This window comes from Bactrocera oleae, chromosome 5, assembly GCF_042242935.1.
Source record: "Bactrocera oleae isolate idBacOlea1 chromosome 5, idBacOlea1, whole genome shotgun sequence".
NCBI lineage: Eukaryota > Metazoa > Arthropoda > Insecta > Diptera > Tephritidae > Bactrocera > Bactrocera oleae.
In genome coordinates, this window is record NC_091539.1 from 57,245,916 (window position 1) to 57,268,775 (window position 22,860).

Genomic DNA, 22,860 nt, shown 5'->3' on the forward strand with positions numbered 1-22,860 from the left:
AATTTATACGCAAGTTGTCGCCTGCACCACAGAAAAATATTACAAACATACAAACATGTGAAGCTAAAAAAAGCGTTATAAAAAAACACAAAATTCGCAAAAACAAACAGATATTGCTCTATTTGTCTATATAATCTACTCATTTTGTTTGCTTAGATTTTAGATATATGTGTATGTATGTCACTTTCTCTCTTTAAATTAAATTTCAATTGCTGATAAGCATACCAATTCACAGCTGCTCCATGCGTCAAATGATGTTTATCTGTTTCCGTGGTGTAGTGGTTATCACATCCGCCTAACACGCGGAAGGCCCCCGGTTCGATCCCGGGCGGAAACAGTTATCAATTCTTTGCTTAAATGAGATTTGGTAGTATTTTTTATAGAACAAGGAAGATAGATAATTTATATAAAAAAAATTATTTAAGGGTTTAATGTTATAAAATCTCTCGAATGCAACGCAATCACGTTACGTCACCCTCGCAATAAAAAGAGAGTGAATGCTCATACTCTTAACATATATTTTTTGGAAATTATATAGGTGTAAAACTAGATTTATTTAAAATAAAAAAAGTAGAAAGTTGCCACCTATTTGAAATGTCTTAGTCAAAAGCAGTTAAATTAAAAAAAATACTAAATGAATATATTTAAAATAAGTCATCATTTATTAAGTAAATAAAATTAGGATGATTCACAAAAAAAGTAGAAAGTTGCCACTTATTATATGAAATTTCTAAGTTAAAATTAGTTAAAAAAAGGAGGTCATAAATTTTTTTTTAGAGAAGAGTTGCCACCTGTTTGAAAGTTATACTTTAATGAAATTTTGAATGTAATCGAAGTGTTACAAACTGGGCAACAAAGTGAAGGGTTTTACGAAAAAAAATCTTCGGTAATTTTTTTGAGAAGATTGCCAACTATTCGAACATTTTATTTCGATGTTATGACATATAACATTACTATAGAGATAGCAGACCGAAAAGTATTGGAAAAGCTTGCATTTGAAAATACTTGTTTGAGGAGAGTTGCCAGCTGTTTCAAAATTTCAATAAAATAAATCGTTAAATAAATGAAATATTTCACTTTGAATATCAAACTAAATAAGTTTAAGGAAGATTTCTTTGCGAAATAATTTACTCTATAAAAAAATTACATAGTACAATTTATTAACATATAAAATAAAAATAAAATTAAAAAATTAAAATTATTTTGTCTATTTTTGTTAATTTATTTCCGAAAAGTTTATTTTAACGATTCGTGCATACATTTGATTTTTCAATAAAAATTTTAGAAAAATATTTTCCAATAACTTTACGACTCTGGCAACACCAAATATTCGAATGTTATTTTCAAATGAAAATTGCAACAAAAAAATTGCAGAAATCTTTAATTTTTTATATAATATACATTTGTACGTTGTAAATTTCAACTCAACCTTTTAAGTCAAACCTATATACATACCTATATCCTACGTACTCCTCATTTGGTAACATTTAACAGTCACTTAAAATATATTTTCCCCAAATCAGTCAGTTAAACCAATCATAAGATCAATATTGAGCTCAACAAAAGAACTAAAGCAATAATGAGAACATTAACAAAGAAACAGCACAATGTAAAAATACGAATAATATTACTTTGCCACAATGACAACAATAATAATAATAACAGCAATATAGTCATAAAAATATGGTAAACAGGCAACTCCCGTGGGAATAACCAATGGCTTGAATAGCTTCTCGAAACAATTGATGCAAAAAGCCACAAGTAAGAAGCTAAAAAAGAAAATAGTAAAGCACAAACCGTTGGAAAGGCAAAGGAAAGTAGTGGGAAAAAAGGAAAGAGAAAGGGAAAAGCAATAAATGAGCATTGCTGATATTTTCATGATAATAGCTGACACTTATATACATATATTTCGTCCCACTTTCTTACCTCCCTGGAGACATAGATTTGCCTGTAGGATATAGCAAAGTAATGAGACAAAACATAAAGTGCATAAAAGTCATAAGAAAGTCAATAACAACTTGTATAAGTAATAATAAATCGTAGAGAGACAATAGGATTATTATAAGCAAGAATAAATTGCTTATTATTCTTTTATTATATTTCATTATATGATATAGTTAAATCTTTTATATATATATATGTAATACATTATTGATTTTATTTCTGGTAGTTGTAATTATTGTCTTTTCTTTCCAGGTAAGCCACTTTACATAACACTGGTCTACAGTGATTTTGTTGACCTAGATATAATATCAGTTTTGGATATCAACTAAACCATCAATAATTTTGTAAGATTTTCTGCAGTTAATTTATGAATCTTTATTTTCATTTTACATTATAAAATCATAAAACATTAAACAAAATAACAGATATATGTATAATATCAGTTTGGTTTTAAAAAATGAGGATACATTGAAGTAAATAGAGAGGCAAATGTCAGAAACATGTAAATGTCTTTTTAAAGATCACCAATCTGTCATACTGGCGCGATCCCAACAACCTAGCAGGTGTACCGGTATGAAATGAGCGGTACCGGTATGTTGTTGTTTTTTTTTTTTTTTGTGAAAACCTTTTTTTCATCACTTTTAGATCTTCGTGGAACAACTCTTTATCTGTTTCTCATAATAAATTCTTAAATTTTCCGAAAATGTATACAGCTGATTGCAGATATAGTGTAACTTGATACTCATATTTGCTTTTAGAATCATAAAGTTTGTCAGCATATTTTTCACAATTTCTTCATAATTTGGTGCTCTATGGTGACCTAGACTACCGACTACCAACAAAAAGGGATTTCAAGCTTGAATATCCGAAAAGCCTACTCAATATTTTCATGAATAAATACGTAATCTGGTCACGTGAAACAATCAAAATTTACTAAGATATTCAGGGCAACAAAAAAAGTACATTTTTTATAAAGCTGTATAATCCACAAAAAAAATGTATAAAATTCAAAAAGAAAGTTTCAAATTCATATATAATATATTGTACTTGTATATATATAAGTATTTATGTATTAGTAGTTAGTTGATATAATATATATTATATAAAATTTTATATTATCTACACTAGTATATTTAATTACGAGAATATTTTTACTTCAAATAAGGTTCAAAATTAATTATTGTACGGAGCTGCTCAAGAGTTAATGGTTCCTATAAATTTTTAAAATTGCTCTAGTCGCTCTCGTCAAACCTAACTGCAATAATACGGAAACACATGATTGCAGTGTACGCACAGCGTTTTCAATCTTTATGATATTATTAATTTCGAACAAACAAAAATCAATCCATGCGACTAAGTGAAGTCTATGGTGTTGAAATTTATTTGTATGTCCAACTTTACAGTTGGTTGGTGTCAACCTATACAATTTTCGAAGAATCGTTCTATCACGCAGCGAAAGTGGTTTTTTCGATGAAAGAAAAATTTGCTTCCAAAATATACACTCAATAGTCTAAGGTGTTTTCTGAATTTTTCAATTTGTCACAAACTTAGTCAAGAAAACCAAAATTGTATTCGTCCATGGCAGAAAGTTATCACAAGCTAGATTCATGTTAAAAATAATCGGATATATGTATCGGTATAAATCCACTGGATCTTTACACAACAATCGTAAATGAAAAGAGAGTAAACTCAGTAAAGGCCCCATATTTTACAATATTTATCAAATACTACAACTTAAAGTTATGACACCCTGAACAGGGTATCTTAACTTTGCCACGAAATTTGTACACGCTATGAAGTGCGAGTATATATAAATTATCAAAGTTACGAGCTGAGTCGATTTAGCCATATCTGTCCGTCTGTCTGTAAATGCGCGAACTAGTCCCCCAGTTTTTGAGATAACGATCTAAAAATCATACATTCTTGCATACATCCTTTCCTCCGCAAAACGCTGCTCATTTGTCAGAACCAATATCGGAGCACTACAGGATGTAGTTGCCATATAAATTAACCGATCAAAATCAAGAGGTTGTTTAGAATACTTTTTTATTTGTCAATAGAACTTCATGAAATTCGCCCTAGATTACTGAACAAGGTAACACTATAATCTCCGAACAAATTGTTCTGATTTGAACTCTATAGCATATAAATAATTAAGATAAAGATCTTCATTAAAGGCGGTAAAAAGTACAATATACATATACACTACAGTGCCACCTAGATAAATTTATAAGAATCGTAATATACCATTACATTCTGGAATCAGTCCATTATTTTAATGAATTTTACTATATTTTTCATGGGTACAGAATCTTTAACGTTAAAATGGCATAAAAACAGATACTTTTGGACTTTGTTATGGAAGGTGGAAGCTTCCATGTACATTCGAAATCTAAATCTTATTGAAAAAAGTAAAAAACGCATGAAATCAAATGAGACTCCGAGGCTAAGTTTGCAGTAACGAGTGAAACTAGCAAGAAAACACACTCGAACTGGGTATATACCAACCCTGAGTCAAATTTCCACTATTTTCTTGATGACAACACGGCAAGCCATATTTACTGCTATTTAATTAACTTCCTACCCAATTTGCTGTAACAAATCATGTATCCCCATAATTACTGTAAAGTCAATTATTTACTTAAATATATAAATCCCCAACACTTTCTGAGTTAATGTAACAACAACTTGTAAATTACGCTCTCCATTATTAAACACTTGAGGCTGTCAATGACTTCCGCAATTCTTCGCTATTGGCAACAGCAGTTATCTACTAGCAAATACAATAACAATAAAAACAATGCGAAGAAGGGGAGAATTGGAGAAAAAAAATATCAAGAAAATTGTGCGCACGCAGCACTTGAAATGTCAACAGCATTACGCTACTCTCGCTTTCAAAATCAAAACCCCAACAAAGTGACTTAAATGCAAGTGTGTATGTGTATAACGAAGTTATATATATGTGTGTGTATGTGTATAACGAAGTTATAATTGTGTGTGTGCCTTTGTAAATGGAGTTGAAAATGGGTATGTTGCGTATACGCCATGGACGTCAAGAGCATCTAATCAAATAGACCATATCGCAAATATATGCATGTATATGTGTATGTACAACAATAATGAAAAAGTAGAGACAAGAAAGGGCGTAGAGTAGTGGAGGACTTGATGTTGCCTCATGCCACATATCTTCATTGCAAGCCCTAGTATTGCCACTGCTGTTGGTGCCGAGGATATTGTTGTTATATTTTATTGCAATACTTTATTTTACCACAACCACAACACTTAGACAATAGCAATAAACCAACACAAGCAAACAAATGCACACACACATATTATAAAGTGACAAGTGTATATATTGCAAGTGCGAAATGGCGTGTGTGTTTTGGAGGAGTTGTTATTGTTGGACATGTGTTAAAAAAGCTGTTTATCCCTTTATATAAAGTACGCAAAGAGAAGCGACAAAATACCGTAAAAAGCGTAAATTGTGGAGGTCGTGAAATGCTGGTGTTGTTGTTGTACGTACAACTAACAGACACTACAAATGTGTTGCTATACCCTTAAACACATCAAAATGAACACGATGCTTGTATGTAAACATTCATATTATATATATATATATAATATATACTTTGAGCATACACTGACATGCCATAGAACGTTGCAGCTACATATGCTTGTACTAAATCTACGTACATACATATGTATGTGTATAACTGTCACGTTATTGTCTTCATGTTTTCCTTATGTATATTTCGTATTTTTACACCCACGCGTTCATACGTGTCAACCGCCGTCAGCGCAGTGCTTCAGAGCAATGTGTGAAAACAATGAAATTTATAGCATACTTTTTGGCGTATTAGTATTATCTTTATTTTGCATGTTGCGGTTTAATAATATTCGCTCATGTCGTTGTTAGTGCTAAACACCAAGCATAGTGTTTTGTGAGTGGCTGTCGCTGTTAAAGATTATTGATGATACATGTGCAACATGGAGTAGTGTTCTACATTGAAGTACTGCACTTCGGAAATTGATACTTGCTCATATATGTACTTATGTATGTACATATGTGCAAGGGTGTTGAAGTGCAATGAAAATTCTGATTTATAGAGAGTTTTATATGTGCATGTAATGAAGTGCAGGGCAGCTGGTTATAAATGGATATGAAGATAGAAAATGAGTTCGAAAATGGAGAAACAGTTTTGGTGGAAGAAAAATTTTGTAACTCAGCTCTTACAGAGTATAGTATATCGGCAGTACCGAAGCTAGAATAAGCTTCACAAATAAAAAATTTTCTAAACTAGAACTTCATTTTTATTGCAGCCTTATACTAAGTGATTCGATCTAAGCAATATATTCGGAAATTATAATCGATGCCAAATTTCATGAAGACATCTTGTCAAATAAAACTCATTCTCAAACAAGAAGATGAGTGATTTTTATCGATTAGTTTGTATGCCAACTATATGCTATAGAGGTACGATGTCGACGATTCGGACAAATGAACAACTTCTTGGAGAGAATAGACATATGCAAAGTGTCAGATCGATATTTTAAAAACTTGCACAACTATTGTAGTTCACGTATATACAGGCATATGGACACGACTGCATAAACTCAGCTCGTCACATTGATAATTTATATGTAAATTTTATAGGGTCTACGACGTTTCCTACTGGGTATCAAAAATCTCGTGGCAAGCTTATCCTGTTCAGATTTTAGAAAAATTTTAACTTGCGTCATATGGACTGGAAAGTTATATTTATATGTTGTTGTTTATGTCAAAAAGTTAATGAATGCTTTATGAACTTTCTTCACTGCTATCGAATAGGAATATTTCTATTCATCAATATAATATTATATATATAATAACACAAAATATTACAATATTATAAAAAATCGTTTGACAACTCCAATGGAATTTCAATTTTTTAATGAAACTTAGCGATTAAATCGATTAAAACCTATTAAAATTTATCGATTAAATCGATAAGTTATAACTTAGTCATCTCCTACCTATGTGAACCTATAAGTTAAGGAATTTTATCTTAGAGGCGAACATAAAGACACATTTGATCTCCTCTTTCTGATTATAAAAGCTGATCTTGCTACGTTTTGTAGTAAAATATGTACAGTGGAAATATCTTTTCTTAACCATGCAATCTTTTAACGCAAAAAATTAATTATTGCAACTAAATCAACTTTAATTTAATTTTTTTTTAAACTTGCTTCGAACAAGCTTCAGGCTGTATACCATTTTTTCGCATTTGAAACCTTTTGTTTTCGTCTCCATATATTGTGATATAGTTTTAGAAGCAACAAAATCCACATTATCCACAATCCTGGCATTAAAAATTTTTTTAATATGTAATTTCTATGCGAATAATAAATTATTCTTATTCTTAATCTTAACGTTTTTTTTTTATCAAATACAGAAACTAAATATTTTAATCAAAAAGTAATTACAATCAAAATTTACTACTTCCACGCAACTTCGATATATTTTCCAATGAGCATTACTAGAAAAGACTTACCAGTTTATTGCTATATTCAAGCCATACTTTACTAATTTAATTACTCTTCAATTTTCTTGTGATTTAATTGTAGTAATTATAAATTAATTAAGCTTATATTTTCAATACTCAGAATTTCATAAATTCAAGACGAATGTGGCCAAAAGCTATGGTCCTTTGGAAGCAATCAAGATGAAATACAATTCGCACGATGTTAGTAGACCCATAATTTATATAAGTATATTTGTATACATAGTCATATTTGTACAAATATTTATATATATTTCCAAATAACTACATATAAGCCTTAAATATATATTCTAGCAACTGTTAGCTCACATATCATAGGGTCATTTTTAGACAATAAGAACTTTTGTATATAAAAACACATATTTGTTTTGGCTAATTAGGTTTTAAATTTTATGACATTTACTTGTAGTTATGTTCTAGAATTTCGAGGATATAGCCTCGTGGCTACCATTTTAGAAGATCATTCTATCTGTTCGAATTCATCTCAACTTTTTTCAGCAAAAATTTGCAGTTAACCTACTTGATCTAATAGCTCAATTAAAAGCCTAATACTAGCTATAAATTGAATAAAAGTGAATCAAGTTGTTCCAATTGAGAGCTGGCTTCATGCGCTATATAACTTAAAGCACTGACCAGCTGAGACCATTTAGCTTAGAGATTGAAATCAAAAAAGCAAGCTAATAATTTTTTCTGAATGCAAGTAATTATGGTAAGTCTTTTTAGCAGTTTTGTACTCCAAACACGACAATTTTGCTTCTTTACCTAACTCTTAAGCCATAAATGTGACTCAACGGTGAATAGTATATATAGTGTGTGGTATGTTGCCAAAATATACTGTTTTTTCCTCAATCCTTAGTTTGACAGCTATAATGAAATTTCTTAGCTCTAAAAAAAACGACCCTATATAAATTTGTGTGTATTCATATTCAACAATTAAATCCTATTCACATTTGGTACGCTTCCTTCAAAATTTGTGTATGTGCGCTCTATCTCAAATATTCTCAGTTTTCTCTGAATTGCAGCCAATAACAATTACGTTTAGCCTTGTGCCTTTATGCCATTAATTGGAGAACAAAACTGTTTGCAGCAACAGCAACACAAATTGGCCACAAATTAATTGATAACCTTCGACAATAGGTTATGCCAATAATTAAAAATCATTCCAAAGTGTAAATCAAATGCGTTCGTTTGTAAATAAAATTTTAATAAATTCCATTAAAGCAACAATCGATAAATTTTTGAGAAATAATCTGCATGAATGACGTTGGCAATTTAATGAAAAAAATCTGTTTATTTTACTACAATTTTGCCACAATTTCTTTTATTACGTTTTAAGTTAATAATACATGGCAAAAAATTAAAGTTGGTATGGTTACATTTGACATATTACCGAAAAAAGTGTATTAAACAAGTATAGTAGCATCATTTACCTAAAATTAGATTCTCTGAACCCGTGTTGTAAGTCATTTTTCAGGGATGAAATTGTTGTGTCTGCATCTTTTGGTTGGTTGATATGACACCTCACCGCAAGGAGTTCGAACTTAAGTATACCATACCAATAGTAAAGTAGAATATTTTCTGCTTCAGAAAATGAGAACACTATTACATGTTACATACATATATGACACATTTCTAATATTTTAAATTTAACAAAATAGAGTATATATGGGACATAAGAAAGTAAGTTTAAGCCAAATTTCGTAAAAGTAAGAAATTTTTTATACAAGATAAAAATAAAAAAAAGATGTTTTCATTAACTATAACATTGCCATATAACTCTATTCCATAGGACCCGTAGTTTTGCCAGAAATCCAACTAAACCGTTTTTAACTTCAAAAAATTCAACCACGCCACTCCTCATTCTTTTCCTAACCTTAAATCGCCCATAAATTATTTTTCCTTAATGTTTGTATTTTATCTTTCGTTTTCGATGGGTTTCAATTAACTATGTATTTCTTTCTTTTACTATCATTTTCAAAGGTTTCTGCACTAGTCTACCATACCATAGTAGTATTTTGTATTTTTACTCAGTTGAAAATACGGACGCTACTCGGTTTTATCTGCTTCGGAAAGTCAATTTCTTTTATCAAAAGGTCTTGAATGCGGGTTACATAATTAGTATAGTTCGAGATCTGTAGTTAAGTCCAGTATTACATTGTGTTAACAAAGTGGCACTATCCTTATTTAAACATACTTACCTTGAAGTTTCTGTAGGCAATTTCTAGGACAAACATATATTTTGATTGAATATTAATGGACCAAATCACCTAAGTAAATGAAGTAAATGAAAAGCGCATGATTTTTATCAAGCAAGTACCAAATTAAAGTTATTCACTACCGTTGCAAGCATTTCTTCAATAGTTTCTCGGTAAACACTAAAAATATTTTACTTATGCCAAACGCATGTTGTAAAAATAACAGAATCCTATCTGCAACCCGCAGACAATCAAACACTGCAAACCACAACTATATTCACGGCACAAACGGCCGACGGCGATGACGCATTGTCATCAATATTCAAGACAGGTTTCACAAACAGCACAACAAATTCACTTTCATGGCAAAAGTAATTTTCACACTTGGAACATCCTCGCGATTTCAGTGCTCCAAAAGACGAGACAGTCAAAAACACATACCCGCACAAAAACATTCGAATGGAGCCACCCAGACTCCGCATTCGCCACTCGCTACGAGCTCCAGTAACTTAAAATAAAATAGCTGAAGGCAAGATGAAGTAAGACCGAGCTTTAGGACCAAAATCAAAGGAAAAACTTTGCGCCAAACCATAGCGTTTGCGCGATGAGTGATTTAAATTTTCCGTCACGTTGTATTGGCAAAGTTTAGAAAATCAGCTGCAGGCTGGCAAAGTAATCAATCATGCACGCCACAATCCCTATTGAATGCCGCACATTTTCTATTAGCTGAATGGCAGAACTTCAGTAGAAAACATCAAATTATAGAATTTAATATTTTTGAGAAATAATTTTTAACTAGCTGAGTAATTAAAAGTGCCAATACGATAAAAAAGCTAGTAAACTATCATATATTAAAAAATGCTTCTCAATTCTCACTTATCTATATTTAATGGAAATGCCAACGAGAAAGCATTGATCAAACTTATAGTCAAACCGACGGACTCGTGAAGTAAAACAGGTTTTGCTATTCGTAAGTGATGATTAAGTGTGCAAGTGTCGAAGTGTCTTATCAAATCCAGAAAATGCAAAGCTATTACCTGAAAACCGGCTTGATTAGAAAAACATCTACAATGACCTTGTATAGCCCATGATACTCGAACAATCTATTTCCAATCAATCGTAGGTAACATTACAAAACTCTTGGCAATTGGGTTCAAACTCGGAATAATTTTGTATACGAGATCATAATCGAAATGAGACCAATAGGAAGTCAACGCCTAGCTTCCTAAGCGGTAGAGATATGGCGAGTAGGATTCATGAAATCTCTCTGCCATAAGTTATAAGAGATAAAGCTTAAATATATAGTAGATACTTGTTCTTAACGATTTTCTTAAAAAAAAAGTAAACATTTTCGCATAGGCATTCGTCGAGCTACACATACATGAGCAAAATCAATCAAAAGAAGCAAATGACGGAAGTGAAAATGGCACGTACAAATTGGCTGAAGTCAACAGGACTGACAAATAGCCGAACACATTCAAACTATGCGATTCCATGTAGTATGCTAAGCATACATGACAGTCGTCTGTCACTTTAACTGTAACCCTAAGATATATTAAGAAGTAAAAATGGAAAATCAACTGAATGTTAGCAATGAATATAAATGAACTGTATGCCAATTTGCAGGCACCTTATGACGTAAAGAATACCATAGAAAAATTGGCAACGGAGGAAGAGGCATGCATAAGCCAACACCCTTCTCATGAGCTTGAAACTATCAAAAAATTATTAAATATGAATGAATTCCATAATTTTAGTAGTACAAAATTGTTTATCATCCTGTTTGCGTTGTTCACCATCGAATTTACGGTCCAAGAAGTATTTAAAACGCCTTCGACTTACGACCACCATTGACATTACTTGAGATCGAATTCAGATTGGGAATTTGCGAACAGAGAACACCTCGGACTCATAGCTATTCGAAAACAACTGCAACGCTACTCAGTAGATAAACGAAACAATCTCCATCTTTCTAGCGACATACGATTCTTTACTACGGAAAAAGCATTCTCGGTTTCTTCAAAAATGTTATACTCGTTTCTAAAGCTTAAAATTAATACTAAGCAAAATTTGACAAATAGCAGCAAGACCTCCTTGTCTCGCGAATCTAGAGTGACGCTCACGCAACTTCGCTCTGTATAATGTAGCAGGTTAAACTCCCACTTATCCAAAATCGACCCCGACTTACCAAATATATGTCCGTCATGCGATAAAGCATCGTATAAGACTAACCAGCTCTTTGGATGCGCTATGAAACCAGAGTTGAATGAGTCTTTGCAGTATGGTTCGACCCCATCGTTGTTTCCTGGTCCTTCCGTTAGGGGATTTTGATGACAATTAACTTGCGCTTTGCCACCCAAACAGCAATAACGATATATGTATTCACATAGACTATAGGAATTTACAAATCGATCCACAGCGATCAATTCCGAAGAAATACGGATTTATATTTTTTAAGTTTACTATATACATTCAAGTACAAGGTATATTGACTATTTCACGCCCTCGTATCCGCCTCGAATGTCGAACGTCTAGGTAACAAAGTGTTATAACCCATTTTTGTATGAAAATTAGTGTAGATATATATTTATTGACATTTATTAAAATAACAAAAAATATGGTTCGATTTTAAATGAAAGAGTATATACATACATATAATAAAATAAAAATTTACATACATATTTATAATTCTATAAAATTCATAATATTTATCATTTGATATTTGATATTTGATAAATCCTTCAGCTTTGCATTCTTATAAACTATAATAAAACTTAATCGAATTTAAATAAAGTGCGATCGCCACCCAAAGTAAGGTATTCCAAGTGGCTTCAAGCAAAAGCACAAAATGGGTGTTCATCGGTCCAATACGCCAGTGCCATGGCAGCATTTTGTGCATAACGGTATGACCCACATACATGATAATCGCATTCATGCCAGACTCCACAAACGGATAGCCCGTCCACCAGCGACGAACGTCAATAACAAAATATAGTATGCTGAGCATGAAGAAAGCCAAAGCAGAGGTGACGCAAACAAAAGAAAGAGACCTACAATAAAAAATAGTTAATTATTACTATTAGGCGTCAAGTGTTGTTTCCAAACATACCAGAGATTTTTATTAATTGGTATGGGACCATCTTCCACAGTGAAAAGGCAAAGGGCGCCACCCAGCAGAGCCAGGACAAGCGACCAATACAACCAGCGTTTAATGCGTGCGCTCCAACCGGTATGAACCAATATAATAACGCCGGCGAGCACGCCTAAAAATGCCTGCACCACAGTTAAAAGGCAGCCTGAGCGAGTATATAGAAATATTTTAGTAATAAATTTCTTTTTATAACAAATTATTCCTACCAAAGACACCTTCGGGATCGAAAGCTTGCGCGCCGTATATATATTTCGCGGTGGGATGCTGATAGATATGCGCATCGCCTAAAATTAAACGATCCACATAACCGTTAGCGCCGCCTGTACAGTTGGGATATTGTGCGTTCGAGTGCTTGCCGCCAGGACCCAGATAACCGCTAATGATGTAGAATATTTAAGAAAAGTAAACCATATAAAATGCTTGTATATGATTGACATAAACTCACGTGGGACAATTTGGCACCGCAAGTCCGAAAATTAAACCCAAGTAAATAGCAATGAGCGAGAGCATTACCAAAAATTCAGTTCTCAATAAAATAATGTCGCTTAAAGCGCGCTTCCAAGCAATCTAAGTACAAAAATATTACAAGAAAAAGAATTTAATATGTCCGCACATTGATGGTAAAACTACCCACCTGCGGCATCACAAACTCCCTCTGAATGAATAACGTGTGAACCGACCCACAGACTAGATATGCAACAGCAAACCGTTGCAGTACACCCATTATGCGTAAATTAGACATTTGTGGACCATTTATGGAATTTAGGCACACGCCAATAGCAAATAATTTAAATGAACGCTACAAGAAAAAATAAAAAATAAAAATATATACTCTTGTAACGTAACTTAAAATGCATTTAATAGATGTGTTTTAAATTTAAAATACTGGGACCGGTACGTATGTTGATATTATTCGAGTTATAAAGGGTCCTTGGACATTGCCATTTAAAAAAAAACTGTTTGGATGTTGAAAGGAATCCGAGATCAGCACCACCCCACGGCCGCCTTAAAAAACATCAATTCTCAATTGTTCTTTGAAGACAAGATCTATGTATGTTCATTTGTAGATCCATAACAATAAGAACCTGGGAGCTACCATATAGAGACAGTTTTTACAGCAATCGGGGCCGTATGCCAGCAATAACGCGCCGAATATTCTCCACCAAGGCGTTAATCTCCACGGACTTATCTGCGTATACTAGCGACTTCGCTTAAGCCCCAAAAAATAATCCAGCGATGTTAAATTATATGATCTTGGGGCGCTCACCAAAAAGTTTCTTCAATAATTGGATAGTTTCGTTGGCTGTAAGGCATGTAGCGCTGTCTTGTTGGAACCAAAGATCGTCCACATCAAAAACTTGAAATTGAGACACAAAAATGTCATTAATCATGGCTCTATAGCGTTACCCATTGCCTGTAATATTATAACGGGCTTCATTTTGGATCAATGATTTTCTCTGCCCATAGAGTACATCAAACAGTGACTTTTTCAGAATTTAACGACGTCCAGTCCAAATGTGGCAATGTTGGCTTAGTCGAGTTGAATTTTGTAAGCCCGCAAAATCTTCCATTAAGTGGATAGGCACAGCTCCAATTTTTGTGCGAGATGTCGGATGAAATCTTTCGGGTCTTCTTCGATACTCTACTCCACAACAGCAATCTTCGATGCGCACAATTCGGCATCTCTGAGAGTGCGCATTATCCACTAGCGTAAACGTGGTACGAAACCGATCGATGGTTGCTCGAATTCCCAAACGTCATTATGAAAAAGCAAACCAAGCTGAATACAAATTAAGTAACAGCTGTCAAAATGACCAACTCCAAACCAGGAATTGCTCCTTGAAAACCACACGTCTAAAAACACGATCTTTATTTGTGCGATTTCATAAGACGTTCTGTGTAGCAGCTTTACGCACGGCTTAGCGGTGAAAGCTCAATCGGTAGCTCTATAGAGTGAAAGTTAATTGCTCAAATCTTTTTATTGTAGAGGCTTTGTCTGTCCTAGCATTATCAGTAGTAGAGTTTAAGAGGAAGAGCTGTTAAATAGCCTAATATTTGAACAACTTTGAGCCTTCTTTCATGAGCTCATCTTAAGAAAAGTAACGATTTACATAATTTAAACATATATCACATATACGAGTATAATTAAACTATGGTGCGTTGGTCTCTAACCTAACATATTATGAACAATATAATCTTAATATATATAATTTCCAAAAGATTAAGGACTTGTCGAGTTCAAAAATTATCGCCACATTTCTTTTTTAATTTGTGGAATTGTAATAACGATAATATGTTAAAATTGTTTTCAATTATATATAGATACATATAAATACCTGTTACTACCACTAAACTATAGTAAGATCTTACCCAAATAATGCGTCGGCAAATCCTCGCCTTCGGCGTGCCTCGCGCCACTTGTGACTTAATCGAAATCGGTATGCAAACGCCCATAATCCATAAAAATGAGGGAAAGACAACATCAGCCAAATGTAGACCATTCCAAGGCGCATGTTCGATCCACCAGTAGTCACCGCCACCACTATTTACGAATATCATCAAAACAATTGCCATGCTAAAACGGTGAATACGAAAAAGTTAACAAAATAACAGTTATTTTTTACTGCTTCATTTATTTTACCCCCTAAAAGCATCCAAACTGCGCATTCGTTTGCTCGGCTGCGCAGGCGTAACCGAAGCATTGATTTCGGCAGCAGCTGCCGCCTCGGGGCTAAAAGTATACGAACGCCAAGCGCACCAAGCAATTCGTATCGCCGCCAAAACCAAAGTGACTAGGAGAAATACCGAAGCGAGCGCTAAAGAATAAACCGATAAATGGGTTATATAATATTCTTATATATGTATAGTATTATATTGAATAATAATTTTTATTACATACATAAATTGGCATTGACGCCCGCTTTGTCTGTTATCAGCTCACAGCTACCATTTTTATGCAACGTAAAATTATAAACCCCGAATTCTTGCAACTTTGTTGTGGACGCATACAATTCGCACACACTGTTGCAGATCGTGTCATTGCATTGCCTGAGGAAAGAATGAAAGTTGTGATGATTTCTTTTTTTTTTCAAAAAAATAAAATAAAATAAAAGATTTACATTTCATTAGCGGTCAGCGCATTCACTTCTTTGTCATACACTTTAAATTCCCAACCATGCGCCAAATTTAATTTGAATGTAAAGTTGTGCATAGATTTCACAAAGCTAAAGGGGCACTGGGAGTAAAACAAAATGCTTTATCAATTTAGCTTTATTTATATTGTTACATATTTATATATTTACATACATATATACTGCTATGTATATATATTTTTTTTTTTTACTCACTGTGTAGCATTCTTCGGATCGACTGTAAAGGTAAGCTGGTTGGTTGTAGTGAGATTTGACCACTAAATATGCTTCGTCAACCTTCAAGTCTCGCATATTCATGCCACGCCACACTGGCTCAGTATATTCGACAAATTCAGACATGGTTTCTTCTAATTATCTAAGCCTTTGCATAAACAAAATCACAAATTTAAAAATCATAGATGTTATATATGACACAGCCATTGACCAAGACCACATCTTCGAAACCTATATACACTTTCTCTAAACACACATTTCGATGTTTTAAGGATGATTCAGTAGGAGTTTAATCTACTGAAATTGTATTTAGACACTATCTGATCTGAACTTTATCAAAACTGCTTTAGAAACATATCGATAGTCACACCTTCGGCGAACCAGGACACATTGCCGAAGCTGCCATTAGCCACCTTAACCAATTTGTGATGAGCTCAAATCGCTTTGTTGATTTATGAGGGACTTATAATCAGTTATATAGGAATTTTAGGTACGCCAACGTTATCAGCTGTACAAGTGAGGTTCCTGTTAGGATCGATCTCATAATCTAACCTAACCTAACATAGTATACGATTTGATAAAATTTGACCCCCCTTCTTTATTATCGCCTTCAAATAGGCTCCTAGAGAAGATTCAGACATATAGCGACCAGCGAGGTGGTTTGGCAAAATTACCATAAACCCCAAAATTGAAATGAATTGAGAATTTAAAAGATAATCGATTTCGGGAAAGTGACTGGTACTGATATTTAAAAAAGGGGATCAGTTCATGCTATTTATGAAACAAAAGCTGGCATTCTTTATAACTTAATACACGGTCTCGTCAATCATTACGAAATATGTTCAATCGTCTATCTGTTCCCCTGTGCCTGTTGTTGTTGTAGCGGTTATTCAGACCCTGTTTAGGTGGCAAGTTAGTTGTCATCAAAATCATCTAACGGGAGGCTCAAAAAACGTCGACGTTTTGACAGTGTCGGAATATAAGGAGAAAGGTATTAGGTGAGTGGGTTTCATAGGGCAAGCAAAGAGGTAGTTAGGGTCATGCGGGGACTCATTACATGCAGCACATATATTCATATATTTGGCATGTCCGCGTCGATCGCGAATAAATAAGAGGTTAACCTGCTACAGTATCTAGAACGAAGTTGAACATGCGTAGCTCTAGACTCGCGAGTCAACTCGTGCACTTTACTTGCAATGGATAATAGTTTCATCTCAAGGACGCCATTCTCTGGGAGGAGATCTCTACTCTGAGTGGCGTTCAGTGCGTGTCTCAAGTCAGTTGCGTCCATAGTCCGGTTGATGTAGCGACAGAATTTTGTCGAGTTGACAGTCCTTGGCCGGAAAAAATCCGAGTCCGTTCCGGTTACGTAGACCCGACTGTTATGGGAACGGTCCACCGGTTTCCCCTGTGCCTCATTTCACATGCTTCTACCGGATGGCGGGACACATTGAGTTGCGTAAGCACTTTGTTTTCACCTATTATTTTCAAACTCTGAATTTTTGTTCATTATGTTAAATTACTTGTACGAGTATGTATGTATGTATGTATGTGGGTAAGAAATATATTTATATTATGTGGCATATCTTTCACATAGCAAACAGGTTTTTTTATTTGACGCACACTGTATTAATTTATGTAAACATTTTTCAAATCAAAGTCGAAAACCACCTACACACATCTAATTAATATTGAGGTCAATAATACATAACTAATGTTTGATTGAAGTTATAAAGTACCGGAATTTGCAATTATGTATATATAAGTAGTATTCACTAATTTACTCAAATGCAAATACTTTCAGCAAGTCATATTAACAGTTAAAGTACTTAGCTATTATTTAAAAAATGCATTCTTTTTTCAATTGACTTTACCATATATCACTATCTCACATTTAAACTGCATTTGTATGTAAATATTTACACGAAATCAAAATATGTCAACAATATAGCAAAGCCAAATTACTACTGTCAATTCTTGTTTGTAACTGCGCACCAAAGTGTATATGCACATATGTATGTATGTGTGTAGTTGGAGCAGTATCCACATAAACAGCTGAAACTAGTGTGGAGAACGTCAAACTGAACTTTTGTAGAGTTTATACAACGAAGTGGAAATGAAACAATTTTTTTGTTTTGCTTTGGGGCATTTGAAACAATTTTTAAATATTGGGAGCTTAGCCTATGGCGATACCGACGAGGCACTGAAGGGAGAAGTAGGATTAATTCGTGTAAAACAAGACCCATTTTTACGATTTTTTTGCTTAAGTAAGTTAAAATCTACCAATCTAATCTGATACGCTGTATGACATTTGAAGATTATTCTCTTAAATTTTTATGGAGAAATTTTAAAAAATGCGACTATGGCAGCAATTACTCTGGAGCGTCTCGGAAAAAAGTTGAATTGCGGTGCCCCTAATAACTCGGTGCTGGCTCATCTGAAATCAAAAAATCAAAATTATTATATCGCAGGGAGGTTTTTTTTGAAATTTTCTATTATTCACTTTATGGGAACACTTGGAAAGAAAAAATATGTTAATATTTCAAAACGAGCGGCGCAGTAGTTTTGAAGTTATTAGAAAAGACTTAGAAAACAAACGTGAGTAGTTTGAAAATCGCTTTAAAGTTGTGAAATTTGATGTAAAACGTTAGTAAGGCAGGTATAAAAATACTAGTAACTTCGTTTTTGCTCCAATCGACTTGAAATTTAGAAATTACATCTGTTTAAACAAATTCGAAAAACACGTAAAAACCTTACTTCCTCCTGTATTATGTTTAAAACTGGATTTATTTGTTATATTGTAAAAGCATTGTATGTATAAAATACTATAAAAAATTAAAAATGGAATAAAGAAAATTTTTAAGTATAATTAAAAAAAAAAAGTTTAATTCAATTAAACAAAAAAAAATTAAAATAAACAAAAAAAAATTAAAATAAACAAAAAAAACTAAAATAATTATTCTATATGTGCTATTAATATGTACTTAAATATCATATTTAAATGTTAATCTCATTTATTGTGCTACTTTTGATTACTTTATGCCATATACATACATATATGTATAACAGAGTAGGGATTCAAATTGTGATGGATTTTAAATGTATTTATTTTTTTTATTTTCCAAGTAACATTTAGAGGAACACGAGTATTTGCGTATTGTTTATATCCGATACTTGCAACATTAAGTTCAAGCCACAATAGTAATAATTTCATATTGGATTTTCATCGGTTGGGTTATTCGTTTATGTGTAGTATATAAATACCTATATAATGTATCATATATGTATATATGTATGTACATAGATGTATGGTATATACATATGTATCTAAGAATTTATTTTTCCAAATATATATTTGTAAACTTACTTATCAAAACTGTGACTAAAATATCTTTAAAACAACAAATATATGCTAGCACATTTTTAAGGCATAAAAACAAAAAGTATACCTATGTATGTACATATATAACAGTATTACATATAAATTTGCAGAGATACTTTTTAAGTATAAGAAATGGTTTTTAGACAAAATTAAGCAAATCATTGCAACAACAGTTTTTTTCGTATAATTCGTACACTAGACATCAAAAAAATATAATTTCATTGCATATTTTAATTTTAAATAATCCGCATAACCTAGTCTCTTCAAATACACTTTCCAAAAATTACAAACATTTATTTATTAATTTTATTATTATTAATTCATTTCGTTACGTTTTTTTAATGCTATGCCTTACTACTCATCCATCTATTGCTGTAAAACAAATACTTAGCAATTATTTTCCTGAATATGTGCAAGACTGGTACAATAGCAATATATTGAAGTACATATCTTTTTATAAATTTTACACTTGTATAAAATGTGCATGCAATAGTAGGCAGTTTAGTTTTGCTGCAATTTGTCTTCTTTGTGAGATGTACTGAATAATTTTTGTGGTACCTCCGAATGTTTCAATGCATTAATTGCATGTCTTCAATAATTGCAGTTTAAAACGTTTCCTAAATCAACTAGAAATTCAGTCCAGTATACAATATATTATACGTACAAGTATGTTACCGAGGCCTAAAAGTCAAATATATAGTTGTTCTCAATTTGTGCAATTCGGAACTCATTTTCACTCAACTTTTCGGGATCATTACTCATATTTGTTGCATAAAATACTTTTTGGAATTTTTAAGCCTGTTGTGAAAAATCATGTGTTTGCAGTGCAGAACTTGTCATCGCCTATTTTATTTAATTAAAAGTATATACATACTAACATTTGCTTAAATTTATTTATAGATATATGTTGTTACCTAAAATCTCATCAAATATCTTATAAAAAAAACATGCAATATGAATACATATGTATATAAACAGTGTTTGGGCAATATCCTTAACATTTTCAGTGCCACTCGCCAAAAGAGTGTTTGGCTTTCTCGAACTTCTTCCTCCATATTTTTCATAACAAAACAATATATTGATAAAAATCAAACTCAATTATTTGGAATGGGTTGAATTTATGAGTTACTTTTACGCACTTTTCTCTTATATTTCGCATACATAATTTCGTGTCTCTCTTCAACTAATTTCACCTTAACACATTCTGTTATCATAACGAGTATACATACGTTTTCAAAGAATATATAAAAAAAAATCCAGTTTTTTCCCGCGAAAAATCGTTTTTTTTTGTATGTATTTCAGCTTATCTAAATCACTTAACTAAAATTGCAACATGAATTTGTCTTTTTGGCTGTTTTGTAAAATGCTTTACTTTGCATAGAAAGATTTTCTGATTTAATTACCATGTCATCTAGCTTCTCGCCACGCTCAAGCACTGCTTCAATTGTATTCTTTAATATAATCTTAGTTTCATCTAAATCGTTTTGCATTTTAGTCAATGCATCTGCCTCTTTTGGGTCCTGATATTTAGCTAAATAAGCAGGCAATGTACTGAAATCAATCGTTGCATCAGACCCCGTTTCCCAACGGTCTGCACTAATTTTCGCACTAAACTCATCTAAGATTTTTGTGATGAGCGTATGAGCAACGCGCTGCGGATATTCATGATCAGCAATCAATACACCAGCTAAATTGTCAGCTCGTACGTACACATGACACATATACGCCTCCTGCTTAACTGACTGTCGCATGGCGGGTTGTGTACGCTCCACAATGGTTTTTGATGCAAAACTGAGAGTAAAACGTTTGTATAGCGGCTAGTTGGTGTAAATATAATATGAAGATTAACAAATACATACGTCATGAACTCTTGAACTGTGCCGCGTTGAAAGAATGAAAATGACTGTAAGTCGTACGTAGACTTTAATAGGCGAGCTTCCGCAGAACCTTTGTAAAAAATGCTCAGTGCAAATAGTTTCACCATTGTTTTTGTTTTTAGCTGACTTGCTCGAAAAACTATTTGTTAAAAACGTGACTGTTAATATTATCTTTGACTATTATACACGATTATTATACTCACTTGACTGTTTAAACGCAAGCGAAGTTTCACCAATAAGCTGGTCCCACTTATATATTAAGAATCCAGACGAAGTTTATTGTATTTTTGATGGTTATGCGTTGTTTAGTCAAAATTTTATGTTAACAAAAACAGCAATATAATTTTTCCTTCTGAATTAAATTTCTTTAAAATTTTGATATTCAGTGTGTGTGTTTTTTTGCAAACTTTTGTCTATTATCTTATGTCGTCATCCGTCAAATCAAAATGTAATTTTCTCAAAATGTTGCCACATTGTTTAAATCTAATCTTTTTAGAATTTACAACTAAATGTGAGCAATTAAAAAATGATATTTTATGTGCACTTTTTATTAACACAAATTAAAAATATACAGTTTTATTAAGATAATTTTACTTTATTTGTTTGTTTTTAATATGTGAAAAAAAAATTAAATGTGGCAAGAAAAAGTCTTTCTACATAATATGCTGCCTACACAGACAATGATGTGCAGTAGTGATATTACCAAAGGGTGAGGTGTAGCAAAAGACATTAAAGAAATAAAATGTTAAATATTTTTTTAAAGCAAATTATTTTATTTTATAAAGTAAAAACCAAGCATCGTATAAGGTTTCGACTTCAATTAACAGAAATTTGAAAAAAATAATAATAATTTTGAAAGTAATGGCATGTGTTGATTTAGTTCCAACCAAATCTCCTTGCGTTACCCATCACAAAACCTTGGAGATTCATTTAAATTCAAAGGGACAAAAAATAGCTTTATTAATTGATAATCTAGTGCTCTGATCAAAGCTTTTTTTTTTTGTTGTTTTTTTTTAATTAACAAAATTTCGGCCTCAGGAATTTTTTTTCCAGATTTCCGGTAAAAACTAACAGCTACTTTTTAAAAAAAAAATCTAAATTAAAAAAATCGATCAGGGCAATATTTTTTCATGTCTTCAAAATTCTGTATACATATCATTGAAATCTACCGAACATTGAGCATCAGTTTCAAAAATAGAACAGAACCCGGAAACCCTTTGCTTATTATTTATTTTAAAATATTACACTTCAAGAGAATGTAAAAAAAAACGTTTTTTTTTTTGAAAATTCTGATTACCCCGAACTCCTTAATAAAGGCATAAAGTATACATTGGTAAATACAAATTTATGATATTTCAAATTACATTAGTGATGTACATAAAGACAAATGTAGTTTTACTATTTTA

The 22,860-nt window shown here is 32.5% G+C and overlaps 2 protein-coding genes and 1 non-coding gene across 5 annotated transcripts; 1 reads left to right on the plus strand and 2 right to left on the minus strand.

The window, feature by feature from the left end:
- Nucleotides 1-264: 264 nt before the first annotated feature.
- TRNAV-AAC (transfer RNA valine (anticodon AAC)) lies at nt 265-337 on the plus strand. Its single transcript has one exon. It is a non-coding gene; the product is annotated as a tRNA-Val (tRNA).
- Nucleotides 338-12,235: 11,898 nt separating this feature from the next.
- Hgsnat (Heparan-alpha-glucosaminide N-acetyltransferase) lies at nt 12,236-18,205 on the minus strand. 3 transcript variants are annotated; one of them, XM_014230169.3, is made up of 11 exons: nt 18,070-18,205; nt 16,178-16,343; nt 15,950-16,065; nt 15,730-15,878; nt 15,472-15,646; nt 15,201-15,405; nt 13,465-13,629; nt 13,276-13,397; nt 13,037-13,206; nt 12,789-12,975; nt 12,236-12,729 (listed from the first exon to the last, which is right to left on the minus strand). In XM_014230169.3, exons 2-11 carry the CDS (start codon nt 16,319-16,321, stop codon nt 12,435-12,437), a joined length of 1,728 nt encoding a protein of 575 aa, XP_014085644.2. In that variant the 5' UTR covers nt 16,322-16,343; nt 18,070-18,205; the 3' UTR covers nt 12,236-12,434. The 3 variants fall into 3 exon arrangements, with proteins under 3 accessions (XP_014085644.2, XP_036232042.2, XP_014085647.2); XM_036376149.2 differs by having other exon boundaries at nt 18,088-18,183; XM_014230172.3 differs by having other exon boundaries at nt 17,935-18,072.
- Nucleotides 18,206-20,395: 2,190 nt separating this feature from the next.
- Ykt6 (YKT6 v-SNARE) lies at nt 20,396-21,885 on the minus strand. The gene is made up of 3 exons (XM_014230110.3): nt 21,658-21,885; nt 21,437-21,593; nt 20,396-21,368 (listed from the first exon to the last, which is right to left on the minus strand). The coding sequence occupies exons 2-3, from the start codon at nt 21,559-21,561 to the stop codon at nt 20,894-20,896; spliced, it is 600 nt and encodes a 199-aa protein (XP_014085585.2). The 5' UTR covers nt 21,562-21,593; nt 21,658-21,885; the 3' UTR covers nt 20,396-20,893.
- Between the last annotated feature and the right edge of the window lie 975 nt (nt 21,886-22,860).

Excerpts from the sequence above, each read along its gene's own strand:
- Hgsnat (XM_014230169.3), bottom strand. The coding sequence starts at position 16,321 with ATGTCTGAATTTGTCGAATATACTGAGCCAGTGTGGCGTGGCATGAAT. Across the intron at positions 15,406-15,471 it reads AGTTTGGATGCTTTTAGGGG|CATGGCAATTGTTTTGATGA; the intron begins GTAAAATAAATG and ends TCACCGTTTTAG. Across the intron at positions 13,398-13,464 it reads GGGAGTTTGTGATGCCGCAG|ATTGCTTGGAAGCGCGCTTT; the intron begins GTGGGTAGTTTT and ends TTTTGTACTTAG.
- Ykt6 (XM_014230110.3), bottom strand. The coding sequence starts at position 21,561 with ATGGTGAAACTATTTGCACTGAGCATTTTTTACAAAGGTTCTGCGGAA. Across the intron at positions 21,369-21,436 it reads ACAGTTCAAGAGTTCATGAC|TTTTGCATCAAAAACCATTG; the intron begins GTATGTATTTGT and ends TTTTACTCTCAG.